Source organism: Ambystoma mexicanum, chromosome 4p, assembly GCF_040938575.1.
Source record: "Ambystoma mexicanum isolate Mex_15411 chromosome 4p, UKY_AmexF1_1, whole genome shotgun sequence".
Lineage (NCBI taxonomy): Eukaryota > Metazoa > Chordata > Amphibia > Caudata > Ambystomatidae > Ambystoma > Ambystoma mexicanum.
The window spans coordinates 414342363-414362556 of NC_090927.1; the positions used below are offsets into that span (position 1 = coordinate 414342363).

The following is a 20194-nucleotide window of genomic DNA, read 5'->3' on the forward strand; positions in this document are numbered from 1 at the left end:
ATAAATCACCCACCACTCCGGCTAGGACTGAGTCCCATACTTGGATGGAATCTTACTTGCTGACCATAGAGTAGATCAACTTTATCAGCAATCTGTTGTAATTAGTTAGCTATTGCCTGTTCCAATGGCATGTCCACTTAAAGTAGCTAGGGTGGTAATTTCACGAAACTGCAAGGTTGAGCTCCAATTTCTTGAGAAGAGGAACTGTAACCAACGTTTTCAAGTCTCCTGGGACTAGACCAGTGGACAAATAGGTTAATAGGACCTTAAGAATAACAGATTAAATATATTTCAAGAGTTTGACGGCCCGTTGATCTTAATGGGGGGGAGGCTGATCCATTGTTCAGTGAGATAAGCTCATAAATCTGGATACAAGAGTAGGGTGAAAGCAGAAAGGAACCTGGTGGAATTAATGTGGATTGAGCTATGTCAAGGAATGGGTGGCTTAGTACGATGACATTTCAGTATTATGTTGGCTAACGCATGTGGAGCAGAAGTGGACATTGCTGTGTTAAAGCTCCTGGGTGATAGTAAATACCCATTTGTTTTAGTTTATTTTGTTGTTTTATGTTACTTTTTGTGAACCTATTTCGTCAATGTCAGTCGAAATACTGATATTCAAATTTTTTAGGGCAAGTCTAGGATCAGTATAATAGATAATAGTTAATGTGCTAACCTGACAAGTTGCAGCTACAGGTTAGAGGATGACACCAATTCACCTCAAAATGTTTCTGCAGCTGTGAAGTGGCTTCTGTTTCCCATGGCTTAGCTCATTACAGGTTCAAGGAGATATTACAAAAACTGTTACTCCTTACCACGCAGAATTTGATTCCTTAGCACTGAAAGGAAACCATATTAAGCAGCGATGTGGGCGGAGAAGAAGAGTGTAGAATCAAAGGTGACACCAAGGTTCTTGGCCTCGCAGGTGGGGATAGGAGGAGGGCCAAGGGAGGCCGGCCAGAGAGTGAGGGGAAAGGAAGGTGATGGTGTGCTGATGAGGAGGATCTCAGTCTTGTTGGCATTCAGACAGAGATCGTTGGTGGCACACCAATATTGAATAATTTATTTCCTCTTTTTTTGATTAAATGAATCTATTGTGGTTGTCTATTTGTGTATTAATGTAATTATAGAATGATGTAATAATGTAATTCTCGTATTTGTTTTGTTTGTTAAAGGCTATTTTTTAGCCTTATAACATTAAATTAAATGTTTTATTTAATTACGTGCTAAGCAATCTTAAATATACTTTGTTGAATTACTACTGACATGGTAAATGAAACTTGTCTTGTTGAATTGCGTTCAAATTACAAATACAGTGCATAGTACAGCAGCAACAGTACTACAATAATACTTGTCAAGGAAAAGATTGGACAGCGATAAACAATTAATATGGTGGAATATGTCCAGCACTTAGAGAATCCTCCGAAATTGAGTGAATAATTATAAATTGTTATTCCCAAAATGTACTCTAAACATTTATTCCTAACATAACATTTAGTCATAAACAATTGAAGAGCTAAGAGAATTAGTTCATTTTGATGGATTCTAATTTGTTTTCGGAATCCTTAAATATGAGTGATTAGTTATGTACAGGCCTCTGAAAGTGCCTCTCAGATTGAAGCATGAAACACAGATTAGTCCAATGGTTGTTGGTCTAGCATGATACAATGGAATGGCTCCTCTCCCAACACCTAGGTCCACACACCCTCCACTCCTCACCCTACCTGAGACTGGGTGATGTGATCCCTATTGTTTTCTCTCTCTCTCTCTAACTCACTTCCCTGTTCGCAACTCCCGGGACAATCTTCTTCCGAGCTGCCCCTGCTTGCACTCATGTGCGCGTTGGTGGGGATTGGCAGGCTTGCGGGCATTGGCATTTGGTCTTTTTTGCCAGCAATTAATAGATTGCAGGCAAAAAGTCAAATACTAGGTTTTTATGTTATGTCAGGAGTGTCTTGCAAGGACTGTTCAACACTAAAATGCTGTACTGTTAGTCATACCATGAATCAAAGCATGTGTTGCCTGATTTACCAAATTAGTTATTGGAAACTGAAAGCTTTGTATGAAATCAAGCAACATTTTTTATATGAAAAAGTGTCTTAATCAAAAGTGGTCAAATATTGCTTTCAATTGTCTCATAAAATTGGTTGTTTTGAAGATTCTTTCTCTGCGCTCTGTTATTCAGATGTGTTTGGCGATATTAAATTCTATAAATATGAGTTAACATTTGCAAACCTTGACAGCGAACCCTTTGCTTCTTGCAATCCTTTTTAAAGGAGGATTCCTTTACAAGTTCCAGCTACAGCATTGACTGACATGCATTCTAAAGCTATTGTCTCTCACCTTTTGTTTTTCAACTTTTCTTCTAGTGTATAAAGGCAGTTTGTCTACAGCTGCATGACCAGTCTCTGCTTCTGCCCTCAATAAAATTGTTAGTAGAAAGCGAAGATGAAGACCTGCATGCTGTGGCACTGGAGCAAATCACTGCTGTTGCGAAGGTAGGAGTCAAGTTAAAGCTCTTATTAGTGCTTGAGATTAAAAAAAGTGACATTCATTTTCCGTGTGAAGAACCTGATTTTCAGATGTTCTATTATATTTACTTTCTCCAAGTATGCCTGTCTTGTGGGTCTCATACTGTAGCATTGTGCAGGTCAGTTTTATTGTAGCATGAGCAGCCCCAGCATGAGGTGCTTAGTTATAACATTAAGGTCTCTTTCCGATTGTTGCTTATCACCCGCTAAAGGCTGCTCTTGCAAGGTCACTCTTTCACTAACGTATCTTCCCCTTATCCATGTCAGGATGTCCCTCTGCAACCTTATCACCTGCTGCGTGGACCTGCAACCCACTCCCCCTGCTTTCCCCATTCCCTCTACTCACCGCATTCAGCCCCCGCCCCATCTTTTTTCCGGTCTCCAAACTGCTTCTCCGAAGCGCAACATATCGCCATCTTCTGTGCATCTCTCCTGAGGGAAGCGGTCTGGAGACTGCAATCAGAACATTGTGTTGTGCAGGGTCCAGTTGAAGACGAAAAAACAAAACCACAATGTTGTGAAGGAGAGGTCAGAGAAAGGAATGTAAAAGGCAGGAAAATACCATTTGGGCAGTCTTGCATCATACAGATGGCTTGTATATATTTGCATTGCAGAACTCTTATTCAGGATTTTAGGCACACACCAATATATGGATGTTGTGCAGGGAAGGAAAGGTAGGAGCTTGCCACCTGAACATCTTCAGCTGCACCTTTTTTTGACTGCAGAGTTAGTTTAGGATGCAGATGCTGTAGGTGTCACTCATCCAGTGGATGACACTACCCGTCTGGCAGTGAGTAGGTGCATGAACTCAAAGAATGTAATATGTCTGGCTGGGCAGGCCCTTCACCTGCTGTTGTGTGGGTAAGGAAGGGAGCAGCTCACTACCTGAACAGCATCAGCTGCACCTTTTTCTTAGACAGAAGATTTGGGAGGCTGACGGTTCAGGCTGTTGAACTGCTGTTGTCCTTACTGGAGGCCTGCTTGGAGGCTGCCGGACAAGGGTTTTGGAAGAGTGCCCATTTTGGACGAGTGCTGTTTCTGTGCTCCTACTCACCGTCACTGGCTCTCTTTAGGAGAGGAGCGAGGGAACAAGGGTGTGAAGGAGCAAGCAAGGTAGTGAAGTGGGCTGTCTTTGCTGTGCTGTGCGCTGGACGAGGTTGCTATTAGCAACCAACGCTATGTTGGCTTTGATGACTACAACTAGATGCAGATAGCCACCACTTAGTGGAGCAGATCTGAGATCGAGCGGGGGCTGAAGAGGGCTGGAGCCCTATGGTGAGCTTACGCAGCTCTGCAGGCTGCCAAGGGCCCGTGAAGTACTATCCCAGGCTGGTGAAGTCTCAGGAGTAACCAGCGTAGTTCTGGTGTTTGTTGCATCATTCCCTGGACGCAGCCACTGTTTATGCCCCTCTTTTTCTGCCAAAACTCGACTATTTTTTGGCAGTTTTGACTGTTGATGTGCATCATATGTTTGGAACACCCCTAGAGTTAGAGGGCTAAATGGGCTCCTAAGTGAAGTCAAGAAGGGTGAGGGGTGGAATAATTCTCAGACAGCCGAAGCGTGAAACAGATGGCTATGAAGTAAATTTCCCTCCCCGAAATATCAGCCAAACGGCTTTTTTGTTTCATCTCAAAGGAACCTTACAAGGGCTAGCAGGGGAAGAGAAAGCCTCGTAAGACACACAGGCGTTCCCCAAAACTCCCCATGGTCTTTTCTGCTGCTACTAAAGGAATTTTAATGAGGTAGGGAGATGGACTGATGAAAGCCTCCCAAGCCACTCGGGCGGTCCCGAAATTCTTTGATCTTGTACATCTTTGGTGACTCTGCGATGTGTCGGGAGACGGGACGAAGGTGTACATGAGGCTTCGAATGGATTGTGTCCTCCAATGTATTCCACATCTTTGACATACACTAAAACACAGTCAGCAAAGCAAGTACAATAATATCTAATAAAGTAATGATCACACGTTGACACCTAAAGAGGGAGCTAAAAAGTTAAAAGAATTAACAAGATTAAAACAAAACAAGATCTCCTATCTAGCCTATCTAGCTAGTTCCATGCTGGAAAACATGGACCTGGATTTTAATTCCCCATAAATGATACAAGACTCCTGATTGGCTTAGAAGAACAAGTTACTTACCAACTGGTAACGTTCTTTCGACTGGATGTTCCTCCAACGTATTCCACATCTTTCCCATGTAATGTCCACAGCAGTGCTGCTTCGGAATTTGTTTGGCAGAGGGCGTCCTGTGTCGATTGCGTCGGGTCGATGTCCCTCAGAGGCCTCCGTCGAGGGTGATGTCATCGGATGTTATGAGTAGCACGCACGGGCCCATAGCCTCAGTTCCGTTTTTTCCACAAACATTTTTGCTTCTAGAACTCGGCATGCCTCGTGTTATCTACTTCGATAATGTCTTCTTCTTCTACCCTGGCGACCCCGCGGTCTGGCTTCAAAAAATGCCGGGACTGTAAGCCGAAGATGTCCATCATGGACCAGCACCATATCTGCTGGACGAGAGCCACGACACGGACGACTGCTCGAAGTGCCAGTCGTTGACTTCCAAGGCCTTGCTGGAGCATAAGGATTAATTGCAGGTAGGTCGGGTGTCCAAAACACCGTAAATCCAAAAAGACTACTGATCTTTCCACTGACGACTCGAGGGGTGACTCCCCGTCGGAGGGAGTCCAGCGGATCTCGGTCTCGGAATGGTTCCTGCCACTCGTCCTCCTCATCGAGGCACTCCCGGAAGCGGCGTCACCGTTCGTCTTCCCTGTCCTCGTCGGATGATGGCTCAGTGAGGAAAGTGGCTTGTCCCACTAAATCCTCTACTCCGGAGGAATGGGAGGCATTCAGGGAGAAAATGCTATCTCATCGAGGTCCCATTCGGACAAGGCTCCGGTAGATCGCCAGAGACGTGCTAGATCCAGGTCGCGGCCTTCGTCCCCAATGAAACCGTCAAAGTCTGGGATGGTGTCGAGAAGGCATTGACACCGTCAGCGCATTGTCCATCGAGTGTGGCTGTCAGGGCTTTGCCCTTGGTCAGGCCCTCGGAGCCTTCGGCGCCCTTGTCGACGCCGAAGCTGTCTGTGCCCTTCAAGCCATCGGGGCCTAAAGGCCAGAATTTGCCATTGGAGGTCCCTGTGGCTGTGGATCATCTGAGAAAGGCTCTGTCTAAGATGGTGAAGCCTATTCTTGAATCCAGGTCTGCTCCTGTACCTAGGAAGGAGTTCTTTCATTCTCTACAGAACATATATGAGGTTGAGAAGAGGTCTGATGTGGAGTTGGAGCCTTTTGATATTCCTGGTGAAACACCTGAAGCTCCTGACATTGTCTTTTCTGAGGACAGTCCGATGGAGGATCTGCGTCAGTCTTAAAATGATGCTAGTGGCCTTGACACATCTCCTGAAATGGAGTTTGGTAGGCCAGAGCCTGGGGCTCATGCTGAATACTCCTATAGGAGGTTGATGTTGAGGGTTACGGAGTACCTAGTGTGGTCTGGCCCTCCAGTTGAGTTCGATCAGGATGACCTGACTGACATTTTAGATCAGGGTCTGTCCACTGACCCAGTGTTGCCTTTTCACATGGCGTTACAGAAAAGGGTAACTGATATTTGGAAAACCCTGGAGTCTTTTCCGGCTGTCAACAAGTCGTTGACTAAGAAATACTGCCCATCCAGTAGCAACCCCAGCTACCTATCCACACACGCCACTCCTGAGAGTTTGGTGGTTCAAGCGGCCACGGCCACCTCGAGGCAGACAGTGTACCCTACCATCCCTCCTGATAGGGACGACAAGCGTTTCAATGGATGGGCACCAAGGTATTTTCGGCTGGGAGTATGGCACTGAAATTGGCCAACTCCACCTGTGCCTTTGCAAAATTTTCGCACACACTGTTGAAGTGTCTCTCTGTGGCGGCTGAGCATATTCCCAAAGGGGAAGAAAGGGAAGGGTTTCTTGCTATTGTACAGGATGGCAAGGATGCCATGTGTGAATCCTTTCAGTCTGGGTTGGACACGGCTGATAGTGTCAGCCGGTCCATGGCTGCGAGCATCGTGATACGCAGGTTTTGTGTGGTTGCGGAAGTCAGGGTTTGCACCAGATGTGCAGGCCCGTCTTCTCAACATGCCCTTTGATGGTTCTCATTTGTTTGGCAGCAAGGCTGACCAGAGCTTTGAGAGGTTGCAGACCTCCAAAACAGCTGCTAAATTTGAGCGCAGCTGAGTGTCAGCTTTTCGTCCTAGGTGACAGCAGTGGAGGGGTGGTTCCTTTCGTTACTACTCCTCTTTTGGTAGAGCGAGAGGAGCGGCCAATCAAAGGGGCCACCGTAGAGTTCCTTGTGGTGGACGGGGAAGAGGTGGCAAAACAGCTTCCTCTTTGCCTTCAGGTGCTGCCGCAGCCGCTCCAAAACAGCTATGAGGCCAGGTCTCATTGTTCGCCAGTTGGGGGCAGACTGTCTCAGCATCTCGAAGAGTGGCGAGCCATTACTTCAGATGCGTGGGTCCTGGAAACAATAGCCCATGGCTACTGCCTACCCTTTCTAAATCGGTCTCACGCCAGTCCACCGGGGAAGCTGACTTTGAAGATTCCGGATCTGCTCCTTGTGCATGAAATCTTGACCCTGCTGGAGAAAGGTGCTATAGAACTAGTGCCTGTGGCGGAATAGAACAAGGGCCGCTATTCACCATATTTTTTGATTCCCAAGAAAGACGGAAGACTGAGACCCATCTTGGACTTAGGTTGCTTGAACAAGTTCCTCAGGAAGGACAAGTTCAAGATGGTCGCTCTTTCTCAGGTCCTTCAGGCCCTTCGATTTCAGGATTGGTTGGTGTCACTGGATCTACAGGATGCTTATTTTCATGTGCCGATCCATCCAAAGCACAGAAGATACCTGAGGTTTGCGGTTGACAACTTGCACTTTCAGTTTCGGGTCCTGCCATTCGAGTTGACCTCCACCCGAGGGTCTTCACCAAGCTCATGGTGGTGGTGGCAGCGTATCTCAGGAGAGGGGGTTTCACGTCTAAACCTACCTGTACGACTGGCTGATCCGAGCACGTTCTCCCGAACAAGCCTTGGATCATCTCAGCCTCACCTGCCGCTCCCTTCACAAGCTGGGCTTCTCCCTCAATTTCAAGAAGTCACATATGACACCTTACCAACAGCTCCAGTATATCGGGGCTGTATTGGACACATCCTTGAGGAAGGGCTCGCCTCCCCAAGGTGAGGACTCATCACATTGTCCAGATGTTCAACAAATTTCAACATGCCCAGAGTCTCCCGACTTTCGAATTCTTAGGGTTGCTCTGCCTCATGACATCCTGCATTTTTCTGGTGCCAGAGGCCAGACTGAGGATGAGATCCCTTCAATGGGCTCTCAGGGCACAGTGGTCACAGTTCTCAGGCAAAATGTCGGCTCTCCTTCAGATCCCGCTCACCGTCTCACAGGATCTTCTGTGGTGGCCCAGCGAAGGGAATCTGATGAAGGGAGAGCCTTTTTGGCAACCGTGGCCGGAGGTGACTGTAGTGATGGATTCTTCCCTCACAGGATGGGGAGCTCACGCCAACGAGCTGACCACCAGCGGTCGTTGATCTCTGTCGGAGTCCAAACTCCACATAAATCATTTGGAGCTGAGGGTCATCAGGCTATCCCTGAAGGCTTTTCTGCTGTTTGTGCGAGGGAAGAGTGTCCTGATCATGACGGACAACACAGTGGCCATGCATTACCTCAACAAAAAGGGAGGTGTAGGGTCACTCCCACTGTGCAGAGAGGTGATGCAGCTCTGGTTCAAGGTGATACAGCAAGGAATCTCACTCTCAGCAGTTCATCTGGCAGGAGAGGAGAATGCAGTGGCGGACGCTCTGAGCAGGCAGAGCGCAGTCTCCCACGAGTGGGAGTTAGCTCAGGAAGTTCTTCAGGAGATCTTCGCCCTTTGGGGAACCCCTCAAGTGGATCTGTTCGCGACCGGTGCCAACCAAAAGTGCGAGAGATATTGCTCAAGGGAATTTCCTCCAAGAGGAGCTTTAGGGGATGCGTTCCTCGTGGATTGGCCATTCCCACTTCTGTACGCATTTCCTCCAGTCCCCGTCATTCCTCAGGTTCTAAGGAGGTTGCAGAGGTTTGTGTCCCACATGATCCTAATTGCTCTGGATTGGGCCAGGAGAGCGTGGTACCCGAACCTTCTAGAAATGTCCATCTGTCCTCCATTCTGTCTTCCCCACAGAGAGGATCTTCTCTTGTGCGAGGGGGGGCGGGTTCTCCATCCAGAGGTCAAGACTCTCAACCTTCACGCATGGTTTCTGAAAGGTTGAGCTATAAGGATTGGGACCTCCCGAATGACGTGATGGAGGTGTTGCTTTCGGCCAGGCATCCGGCAACCAAATCCCTGTACCATTGTAGTTGGCGTAAGTTTTGCGACTGGTGCAGAGGACACCATGTCGATCCTTTTCAGTGTTCCATTTCTGATGGTTCTTTCTTTCTTGCTTTCTTCAAGTGGCTACCATTAAAAGTTACCTGGCAGCGCTATCTATTTTCAAGCGCTCGTCTGAAGAATGTTCTTATTTTAAGATTCCTTTGATTACCCAGTTTCTAAAAGGGCTCATAAATGTGTTCCCGCCGTCCCCTTTCCAGGTGCCGGTTTGGGATCTGAATTTTGTCTTGAAATTCTTGATGGGTGCTCCATTTGAACCTTTGCACTCTTGTCCTTTGAGACTGTTGACCTTCAAGACGGTTTTCTTGATTGCAGTTACATCTGCTCGCAGAGTGAGTGAGCTACATGCACTTTCATCTAAGCCAACCTTTACTTTGATCCACAAGGATAGGGTTGTACTGAGTGTACGTCCGTCCTTCTTCCCTAAGGTAGTGTCTGAGTTTCATTTGAACCAGAAGGTGGTGCTTCCTGCTTTCTATCCTCCTCCTCATCCTGGTTAGGAAGAGGAGAGACTCCATAGGTTGGACCCTAGGAGAGCTTTGAGATTTTATATTTCTAAGATGTCCAGGGTCAGAATGGATGACCAACTTTTTGTGGGGTACACTGGACACTGATTGGGCCAGGCTGTTACCAAACAGACCTTGTCCAGGTGGATTAGCCTCACTATTGCTGAATGTTACAGATTGACTGGCAAGGACCCCCCTGAGGGTTTTCAAGCTCACTCCACCAGGGGCGTGGCTACATCCACAGCCCTGCAACGGGGTATTCCTGTTCAGAACATTTGTGATGCTGCAATGTGGTCTTCTATCCACACCTTTGTCGAGCATTACTCCCAGGATACTTTCCATGGTCAAGATATGGCCTTTGGTAAAGCAGTGCTTTATTCTGCCATCTGATTGGGTATATCTAAATTCTTTTTTTTTTATTTTTATTGTTGTTTTTGATAATAAATCTTTACAACATCCATTTTTTTTTTCTTTTTTTTTTTCTTCAAACATAAAATTCAAGTTATCTAATATCTAAATTCTTCTCTCTCCTCCAATCACTGATACTTCTTTGGGGGTCTGTTAAAGATGTGGAATAAGTTGGAGGACACACTCCATTCGAAGAACAGGTTACTTACCAACTGGTAACATTCTTTCGACTGGATGTTCCTCCAACATATTCCTCATCGCCCTCCCAGCCTGCCCCTCTGAAGAATTTCTTATGCTATTGCAGCATGCGTTCCCACAAGGCTATGTGCAGTCAAGGAGGCTTTGTGTGCGGTTATGTCACACGTTGTGGAGGGGAAAAAACATGATCTGAGGCCACGGGCGCCGTGCGTGCTACTTATAACATTCAATGACGTCACCCTCGATTAAGCCTTCGAGAGACATCGACCCGACGCCATTGACGCATGACGCCCTCTGCCGAAATCACCAGATAGGTGGAATCAAAATGCAGGCATAACCAGTACAGACTCTAAGATCTCTGCCCAGGCAGACAGTGGGGGAGGTTTTAAAGAATGCTTTGAACGTGAAAACGGGGAGCAGCCCAAGGGACAACATGTTGGAATACTTTCTTAAAAAGGTGGTAGGTTCCTTGGATACCAAATTCCAACTGGCAGAGAAAACAATTAGTCGGAATGGGTGCTCAGAAGCCAATGAAAATGATATTAACGATCTTATTTGCCAAATAGACAGCACACTGTTACCTGGTCCATCTGATAATATTGTGATACAGGATGTAAACTCAATGGCGACCATCCAGGCTTTACATAGCAATGAGGGTGGAAATGGATTGGATGGATCTAAGGGTGGTGGGGGGAGGGCAAAGTGTTTTTATTTGTGTACAAGGAGATGCTTCAGAGGGCGGAGACACAGGTATTTAATGCTAGTATTCTGTCTGAACAAATCCCTGATAGCTAGAAGACTGGAATTATTGTTCCGATATTCAAAAAGGGTAACAAAAGTCTTCCCTCATCATACAGACCTGTTACCCTGCTAGACAGGATATTTAAGCTGTTCTCTGGAATTAACTTAAATCGGCTGGAGGACTGGATAACAGCAAATGGTATATTCTCAGACAGGCAATCAGATTTTCAATCAGGTACTGGCACAGTACATCAGTGCTTACATCTTTATCCTGGTGAAACATGTCTGGGTTTTGGATCATCCTATCTACATGACCTTCATGGACCTTAGTTCGGGCCTTTGACCACGTGGAGAGGTGTTTACTGTGGAAATCCCTGCGTGACATAGGTGTACCTGGCCCCCTAGTACGGATGCTTGAGTCACTTCAGGAGGACTCCAGGGTATGTGTACGCTGCAGCCAGGACGGGGAACTCTGACTGCTTAGGGGTAAAGAAGGGAGTTCGTCAAGGATGCGTCCTTGCCCGCATTGTTATTAATTTATAGGTTAATAGTCTTGCTTCTTATCTAGGATAATTTATTAATATTGATGTTCCCTGATGTGGTGCCAGGAGATTGCCAGTGTTCAGCTATGCTGATGACGCTGTTCTCCTGGCAAAGACTCCCAAATTACTGCAGGCATTAATCAACAAATATGATAAATGAACGATGGGTAAGGGTCCTTGGGTTAACAGCAATAAGTGTTTCACTATGTGTGTTTCTAGGAAGCCCAAACGTTGCCTGCAGATGTTTCTAGAGGGAAAGCTGTTGGAATGCTGTTTCTCTTTTGATTACTAATGGATATCTACACTGCACAAGCTAGGGCGATTGGGGTGTTTGGTTCCAAACTGTGGGGCTTTCAGGAACCAAGTAGCTCCAGACATCTGTAAAACACTTTTTTCATACTCTGCTAGGCTTACCAGTATACTCACCTGGATACAAACTTTATATAGAATTGGGAATTTGCCCAGTATCTGAGTTGTGGGAAAGAGCCCCACTAAAGTTATGGCTATCAACCCATTCACACAATAAGGCCGTTTTAACAAATAATCTACTTGATCACATCACTGCTAGCACAAATAAAACAAGTGACGATAACCTTTGGTTCAATAGGAAGGGCAACTTTGTGGATAGTGCACTAAGGGAGGTCAAGATTTTTTCGGACACCAAACTTTGAATATGATGGGTCTACATCCTTTTTACAAACATCTTTGCATTCGCACGAGCTTTGGGCTGTTACCAGATTTCGTTTAATTTATTACCTCTGAACACTTGGATTGTCTCTTGGAAAACTAATACCACACAAGTTGCAGACTTTGCTACCTTTTATTGGACTAACTGAAAAATCCTTGCAGAGATGGAACCAAACATTAGCTTACGAATTCGGACAAGCCTATTCATCAGATGTTGCAGCAGAGTGAAATGATTTGTAAGGGAGAGTCACGGCACAGATCACTCTCAAAATGGAGGGGAAAAAAAGGAACATTTAATTGGCTGGAGGAACAGAATTTATGGAATGTGGGCCTGAATTGCTTTCTTATTTAAAAGGACATAAACACTCCTGGAAGTAGGGGACACAAGGGATTGAAAGCAGTACACATTCTGAGAGTTGAATGTAACAGAAGAAATGAGAACAAAACTGATTCTTTTCACATGTAACCAGTAAATTGGGTGCAAGCCGTTTTGAAGGTGGGCTCTGCTAGTTTCCTAAAATTACTGATATGGGAAATGGAGTAATTTAGTACTTTAATCACAGAGTCTAAAAAGTGTTTTGCAGATTCGAATTAGCGTCTGGGTGTTTTAGTAATTATGTCAAAAAAGGTAGCAGGCGCTCCTCTCCAGAAAGAACATGGCATGATAACCTGTTCTGAGTGCTACCTTTTTTTGAAATATGTTTCAGTAATTACAATGTAACAGCTAATGCTTCCTGGCTGGTATACAGTTTGGCAATACAAAAATGTGCCCTACGGTTTAACTGGTGCAGTCTTCAATGTTATTTCACTATTCCTGAAGCTTCACAATGGTGTCCTGGTTTGCATACAGTGTGGCGAATGAAAACAAAAAATGTTAACAATTTTTGGATGGTGCTGTTTTGGCTATTATCTTAACTTGTCTCATGCTTGGTAATGGGTGCCAAACATTTGAGTGTAGATGCCCAAGATTTCCGTTGTGGGTGTCCTGTGCCCCTCACACATTAGGTATCCTAAACAGTAGTGTCTGGCAGCTGTTGTTGAGAAAAGGTGCCAGAGGGTAATCTTCTGATTTTGTTGATGTGATTGCACTGATGGACCTTTTGCCATAGTGTGTCATAATTCCAGTGCTAACGTTAAGACTGCGGTCTTTCATTTTACGTATCTTCAGGTACTTGAGCTCCCAAGTCCTTCTGCGTGTGGTATTTGAAAAGCCGCGTTTTAAAACCAACATGAATAGATCCTGCAATGAATGCCTATCCTGTATGAAGTGTTGACCCAATGGTGTTTCTGTTTTGTGGTGTATCTATGTAGGTTCATCCTTTCACGCAGCTCTTTGCAGGTCTCACTGACGTAATCCTTTGAATGCATTTTTTCCATTGGATGAGGTATACAACATTGAATGATCTACAGTTGTCTGACCCTTGTTTCCGTATTGTTAGTTTCTGCTGGGTTGTTATGGCAGATATGGTGCAGAGGTGTTGGCATGCATCTCCTGATGTTGCAAGGGTATGTTCCAGGTCTTGCTTGTTCTTGATCTAGTGGAAATGTACTCCTGATCAAAGACTGTGCAAGGTTTCTGGGTTGATTGTATGCAATTAGAGGAGCTTCTTAGAAGATGTCTCTCAGTTCATCGTCTCTTGCTTAACACCAACATTCTTGCAATATGCATTATCTTTGGAAGAAGATGTTCTTATTGCCAGAATCATCAAGTGCTATGTGGTGCCCATTTCCTCTTTTGTTCAACCTTTATAACAGGGGTCTTTGTTTCAGCTGCCCTTAATTTTGTTTTTTCTGAAGGGCTTGCATGTACGTTTCGTCGGAAATGTGTTCTACGGACCTAATGGAAGTTGACCTAATGTTGCCTTTTTATAGGAACTGTGCATGAACATCTCCATTTCTATTCTTTGAAGCTTTTCTGTTCTTTAAAACATTTGCTCATTAAGCCAGTGTTTGTGGCTCCTGTTACTTCAGCAAGATAGTTTGGTAACGTCTGAGCACTTTCTGTTGATTCTCCTTTTTCTGGAATTCAATCATGAGAGAGTGGCTTTGAATGTGACTCTTTTTCTTTCTCCCGAAGGTGGTGACAGAAGTTTATTTGAGGCAGAAGATTAATATTGATCTTTTCTGCCACATCCTTCTGAAGGGACTGAGAGATTATATAGATTGGACCCTAAAAGGGGTATACACTTCTGTGTTACTTGCTCTTATAAATTAAAAGATGACACAATAATAATAAAAGTGTGGTTTATTGTAGTTCCAGGGAATTGAAAGGGTTGTATAATTTCGAAGCAGGCCATTTCATATTTCATAATGCTGTGCATCATACTATGTGATTAATTGGCTAGAAAGCCAGGAAGAAGACTCCACGTGAGCGCACACTCCATATGGGATAAGGCTGCTTCCTCTTTGTTGATTAGAGGGATGCCTCTTTTGGATATTTGTCATGCAGCTTCCTCGTCTTTGGTCTAGACCTTCACCAGTTACTGGGTGAATGTTAAAGACAGAAGAACATCCCATTTCGGCAGAGTAGCGCCTCTTTGTCTTTGAGTGATGACAGCTCTTCTGCTGATCTGATGAATACTCTTTACCCACATTTCTTAACCATTCCCTCCTGTCTCCTCTCTTGCTCAGGTTGCGTTATATCCACTTCTTATTGGCTGTTAACTTGATGTGAATTGCTCTGTCTTTTTCTTTGTTTCTGTGTGTAGGGAATTAAGGTGGTACTTATGACAGAAGGTTCTGCTGGCATCTGAATGGATCAGTGATGTCACATTTGGAATTAGGTCTATGCAGCCCGCTCCTAAGTCGCAACTGTACCATTTGGGACCCATCTGAGTCATTGTTGAAATGTTTATGGATCGATAGTTATGCCTTGGGACGTTTCTATATCCGCAATCTGTGGAAAGATGGCATATTCATTAGAGCAATTGCTACCAAAAGAAATGTAATTTTTCATCTAAATGGACCATAATTTGTCTGTTTCTTCCCAGAAGAACTATCCTGTGTGTGCCTTTCAGAAGGTAGATGTTGTGCAAACCCAAATTAGCATGTATTCCTACAAATTGTTTGAGATGTTGAAAAATAGTAATACAAGTGATGTATGCCCCATTATAGTGTATGGTATTATTTGTATTAGTGAAAGTCATACGTTTTGTATTTGAATTTTAAAATGAAAAGAAGAAAGCATCTTCCTTATGATTATTAGTTTGTCATAGCCTATCCCTGGATTTATTTGTATTGTTGTTTAAAAGTCTGTTAAATTGAGCTGAGCTATGAGTTTTACATCATGCCCTCTTGTATTGATGACCATTTGAAAGATTAAGTATCATCTGCACATATCTCCCATTCTCTTTGGAAAGAGATTGGAATTGGTTTAAACACATTATCTTCCAGCAGAACAGATCCCACCCTTATAAAGAGCTTCTAAATTGGCATGGAGATCGGTACATCTGTACAGAGACCTTCTTGCACTCTTTGAGCATATGAAACAATTGATTACACTCGCCTGCGCCCAAATATTAGCAAGATTCGGAATCTACAAGGCTCAGTGTGAACATCATAAGTGGCAGTTAATGCAGTGTGTATATCACCTTCTACTGTAGATATTGAACTCTAAGGAAAACCTTCATTTTGAAAATGAGACGACAGACTTCCTGCATTTGACCCACCATCAGATCAACACATGCCCAGATCAATGCCCATCACAAGGAAACAAGAAGTTCTCATGTTTGCCTCCTCAGCACCAAGACAACTTGCCAGAGCAATCACGTTGCATTTGTCAAATATTGACAGCATTGTTCGCTAACCGTACCTCAGCAGTGTCACTAGATATCAAGAGGACCTCCTTCTGCAGCGCAGAAGGTCTATTAATTAAAAATATCTACTGATTCCTCACTGATTCAGTATATGTCTTCTGCTGCTAGCTGTCTCTTACAAGTCAATTTTGTATTACTTATGGTCATAGGTGAATTGGCTTAGATGGAAACATTCACAAATGAATAATGATGGACAACCCGCCTCTCAAATGAGCCACCATAAGTGTGCCCGTAGGCAATGAGACCCAGGAGCGGATTTCCTAACTACCTATTTAACGAGCTAACATATCATGACCTAGGATCTTGCTCTTCCATTTCTCACCTGTAAGGGTAGTCGTTTTGCTTACTGGAACCGTGGATTGGACATTTCAAGTTTCATGCATTCAGAAATCATTTAAGGTCCAGAAAACAAAACACCCTGTTTTAACACTATTGCTCATAATACACTTGATAACCTTCTGCATCTTTCCTTCCCCCATTAGATGTTCTTCATAACTTGATACACGTCATTAGATGGCCCCTGAGAAAGGTGTGATCACCTAGCTATAAAGCAAAAGGGACACGATTTGCATTAAACCTGCCCTACAGGTTAAGCTGAATGTGCTCCCATATATGATAGTCTCTACTTTGAATTATTACTTTCTCCAGCATGGGGTCTGGCATAGATTCACATGCTCATGATTATTCCCCGTCGTCAGGCTGGGAATCCTCAGTAAAAAGAAAAGCAGTTTCCCTTTAGCTTGAACACTGCATTTCCCCTCTAAACCAATCAATGTCCTTTGGTTCATACTTACCCCATCCAATGACAGTCGTCTCCCTAAGCTGCACCCCCGGTGGCCATCTTCAGATTTTTGCCACACGTTTCAGTTTTGGGAGTCCTCTCTTCTTGCTTTTCAAGCCTTTTGATATTTTGAGTATTTTTCGACAAAATATCGGACTGGTACAGCAGGTTAGCAAATGGCTCAAGTTGGGGAAGGCCTCTGACGATACTTCCAGGCATGGTCATGCCTCATCCATTCTGGCCAGTCCCATGAGCGAACTCCCTTGGAGAAGGGGTTGAAGTCCTTTGAGGATGTTCCCTCCCTGGGGGTTCAAAAGAAGGCCAAGCTCCATGCTTTGAATCCCACTGGGTTCACTGCGCCCGCGGGTCCTAGTTCAGGAAGGACACGTTCGCCATCGCCGTCTACATTCATGGTGAGCCTTCCAGTAAGAGGCGCTCCATCAAAGAGGAAGTCCTTAACTACTTTGAAGCTTTGTACAAACCAACGAAGGAGAGATCCTCTGGTGGCCCCTCCCATTCCCCATTGACGACACAATCGGCGACCAAAACAACACCTCCATCGACGGCAGCTTCGTCGTCCAGGATGCCCACTTGGTCAGAGACAACAACCACGTTGACGGTATCCCATCGAGAAAAACTCCAGCATCCACCTCGTCGACTATCCCATCGGTGACCATCACGACTTTGTCAAGAGTGGGCCTGGCAATGACAGTGGTCTCTATGATCACAACCACAGCAACCCTGCAAGTACCCTTGCCACCGTGATGTGTGGCTGCTGCGGCAGCTCCGGCAACAACGTCCACTAGCACCCCCGTAAATGGGGACAGTTCCTATTGGCCCTTGGGAGTTTGGGAGGACAGAGGAACGTCTGAGGGAAATGAGGCCAAAGGACGCATCAAGGGAGTCAGTACATATATGCATGAGCTGCGAGGAAGATAACATGCCCCAGGACTACTACTCGAACCACAAGGGGTGGCGTGAGGCTGTGTCCATGGAGGGATCTCCATAGGGTGAATCCAAATCACCATCTAGCCCAAGGAGGTGCCTTGAACCGGAGCCGTTGACGACTGTTCCCTCGATCCCTTGTCCCGCGCCCAGGGACTTGTCATTGGACATCCTCACGACTCTGCACATGCTGGTAACAGAGATACAGCAGAGGCTGCCTGCTACGTCTACACGGGCTACAGCACACAATCCTGCTAGGCCTCTGAAGAGCCTGTCCAAGCAAAATAGTAAGTCTAAGGACCCGTGTGGCCCGAGGCGTCAACCGGCAACCCCACCGCCTCTGCATAGCGACTCGTGTGGAGTGGGGAGGCATCCACACATGGGCTCAGATAAGGATGTGGACACTACAGCGACTCATTTTGATGGGTCTGAGGACTATATGGCAGCAGATGGAGAGCTACTGCATGCTGACTAGCCCGCCAGAGCTTCACCGCCGGATGAGGTTGGCTCCTTTAACGTCATGCTTTCAAGGGCCTCTACCCTTTTCACTTTGGTGCCGGAGGAGACAAAGAATGAGGGGTTCCTCTTCCAACGTCGGGAGTCCAGGTAGAAAACTGTCATGTCCATGTCTACTGGACAACGTCTGGGATGAAGGTTTGGCCCTACTGAAGACGCTGAGTACCCAAATGGTATAGGCTGGAAAAGAAAACAGGGTCTCTGACTCGGCACCGAGGTGCTTGAGGTCACAGCCTTTCCCTGACTCTGTGGTCTCTATCCCCACCAGGAAGCGCTAGGTGAATCGATTGTCTTCGGCCATGGTGCCTCCGGAACAAGAGGGGAAGAAACTGGATGCGATGGACAAGCGCATGATTTCCACTGCTGCCTCCACCATCAAGCCCGCTAATGCCCTGGCCATCTTATCCCGCTGCAACTGAGAGCTGTGGTACAGGCTCAGCCCTATTTTGGACTTCCTGCCAGAGGAAAAGAAGGACGAGGGCCTGGCACTGCTCCAGGAGGGTGAGGTGGCATCAGACCATGCCATCACGGTGGCTTTGAACATCTCGGATACTGGGTTCTGACAGATGGGCAATGGGGTCTTCCTTCGACGACAGGAGTGGCTGATGGCCAGTAACTTTAGGGCAGATGTCCAGTCCAAGGTGTTAGACATGCCTTTTGATGGGGACATCCTTTTTGGCAAGACTGTGGATGAATCTCTCCAGATGATTAAGACGGAGACAGCACATTTGTGAGGGACATTACAGCAAAGAAGGTTGTTGTCCTTTCGGTCCTCAAGAGGGAAGTCCGACAGGTCCTCTAAGGTGTATAATACCCCGTTTCGTCCCTCCCGTGCCATGGTGCAGGAGGCCTACAGACACCGGTCGCAGGCCTACGGCAGCAGAGGACAGCGTCATTGCCGCCCACAGGCCAGGAAGCAGAGGCCCAAGCAGGCCTCAACTGGCCTTGGATCCAGGCCCCCACTTGCGCACCCTGACTGGTGAATTCTGTCAACGTGTGGAAGACCATCACCACGGACAACTGGGTGCTGGACGTTCTTCGTCAGGGTCACAACTTGGAGTTTCAATGCAGGTGCCCCCATATTCCTCCCGTGGCTCGTCAAGAATTACACATGGCACATCTGCTGCTGGGGATTCAGGTGATGTTAATAAAGGGGGCGATAGAGCCCTTCCCCAAGGCCATCCAGGGCTCCGGAGTATACTCCAGATTATTTCTGGTTCGAAAGAAGTCAGGAGGATGGAGGCTAATGCTAGACTTAAGGCTCCTCAACAAGTTCTTGACATCCCAAAAGTTCAGGATGGTCACGTTGCAGCATGTACTCGGACAGCTGGAGGAAGGGGATTTCCTGGTGACGTTGGACCTGGAAGACGCCTACTTTCATGTCCCCATTCACGCAAAACATTGGATGGTCCTACAGTTCATGGTCCATGGACAACACTATCAGTTCAAGGCCCTACCCTCAGTCCTGAAGTCCGCCCTGAGAGTGTTCACAAAGTGCCTGGCTCTTGTGGAAGCATATCCAGGCCTCAACGGGATCCACGTCTACCCCTGTCTGGACAATTGACTGATCCGTGCCTGCACTTGCGCCCTGGCACACCAGCACACCACAGAGACCATTCTTCTTCTGATGCTCTGTTCTTGGGTGACCACCTCGACATGGTTGCATGCTTGTTGATCCCCTTGGAGTAGAGGGTGAAGGCCATCCTGGGGAAGGTGCAGCGCCTGACGTCAGCGCAGAACACAACAGTGCAAGACATCAAGTCATTGTTAGGCATGATGTCATCCTGGATTCACCTCGTCCCATTTTGCAGGCTCCAGATGATACCTCTTCGAGAGTTCCTAGATGCACGGGGGTTGCAGATCATGGAGGCTTGGACAGACAAGATCGTCCTCAACCAAGAGCTACGGCAAGCTCTACGATTGTGGGGAGTGTGCCCACATTTTACACAAGGAGCTCCTTTTCAGATCCCTCCGTACCAAGGGATGGTCACCACGAATGCCTCCCTGGAGGGGTGGGGGCCCACACCGGGCAGTTACACTCCACAGGCCTATGGCTCCTGGACGAAAAGAACCTTCACATCAATGTCCTGGAGCTCC

The 20194-nt window shown here is 46.2% G+C and overlaps 1 protein-coding gene across 3 annotated transcripts in view; it reads left to right on the plus strand.

The window, feature by feature from the left end:
* NBAS (NBAS subunit of NRZ tethering complex) overlaps nt 1-20194 on the plus strand; it is a 3456930-nt gene that overhangs the window by 3371033 nt on the left and 65703 nt on the right. For all 3 annotated transcript variants that reach the window (XM_069605942.1, XM_069605943.1, XM_069605944.1), the window contains one exon: nt 2370-2498. In XM_069605942.1, the coding sequence (XP_069462043.1) occupies nt 2370-2498 (129 nt within the window). The remainder of the gene's footprint in view (nt 1-2369; nt 2499-20194) is intronic.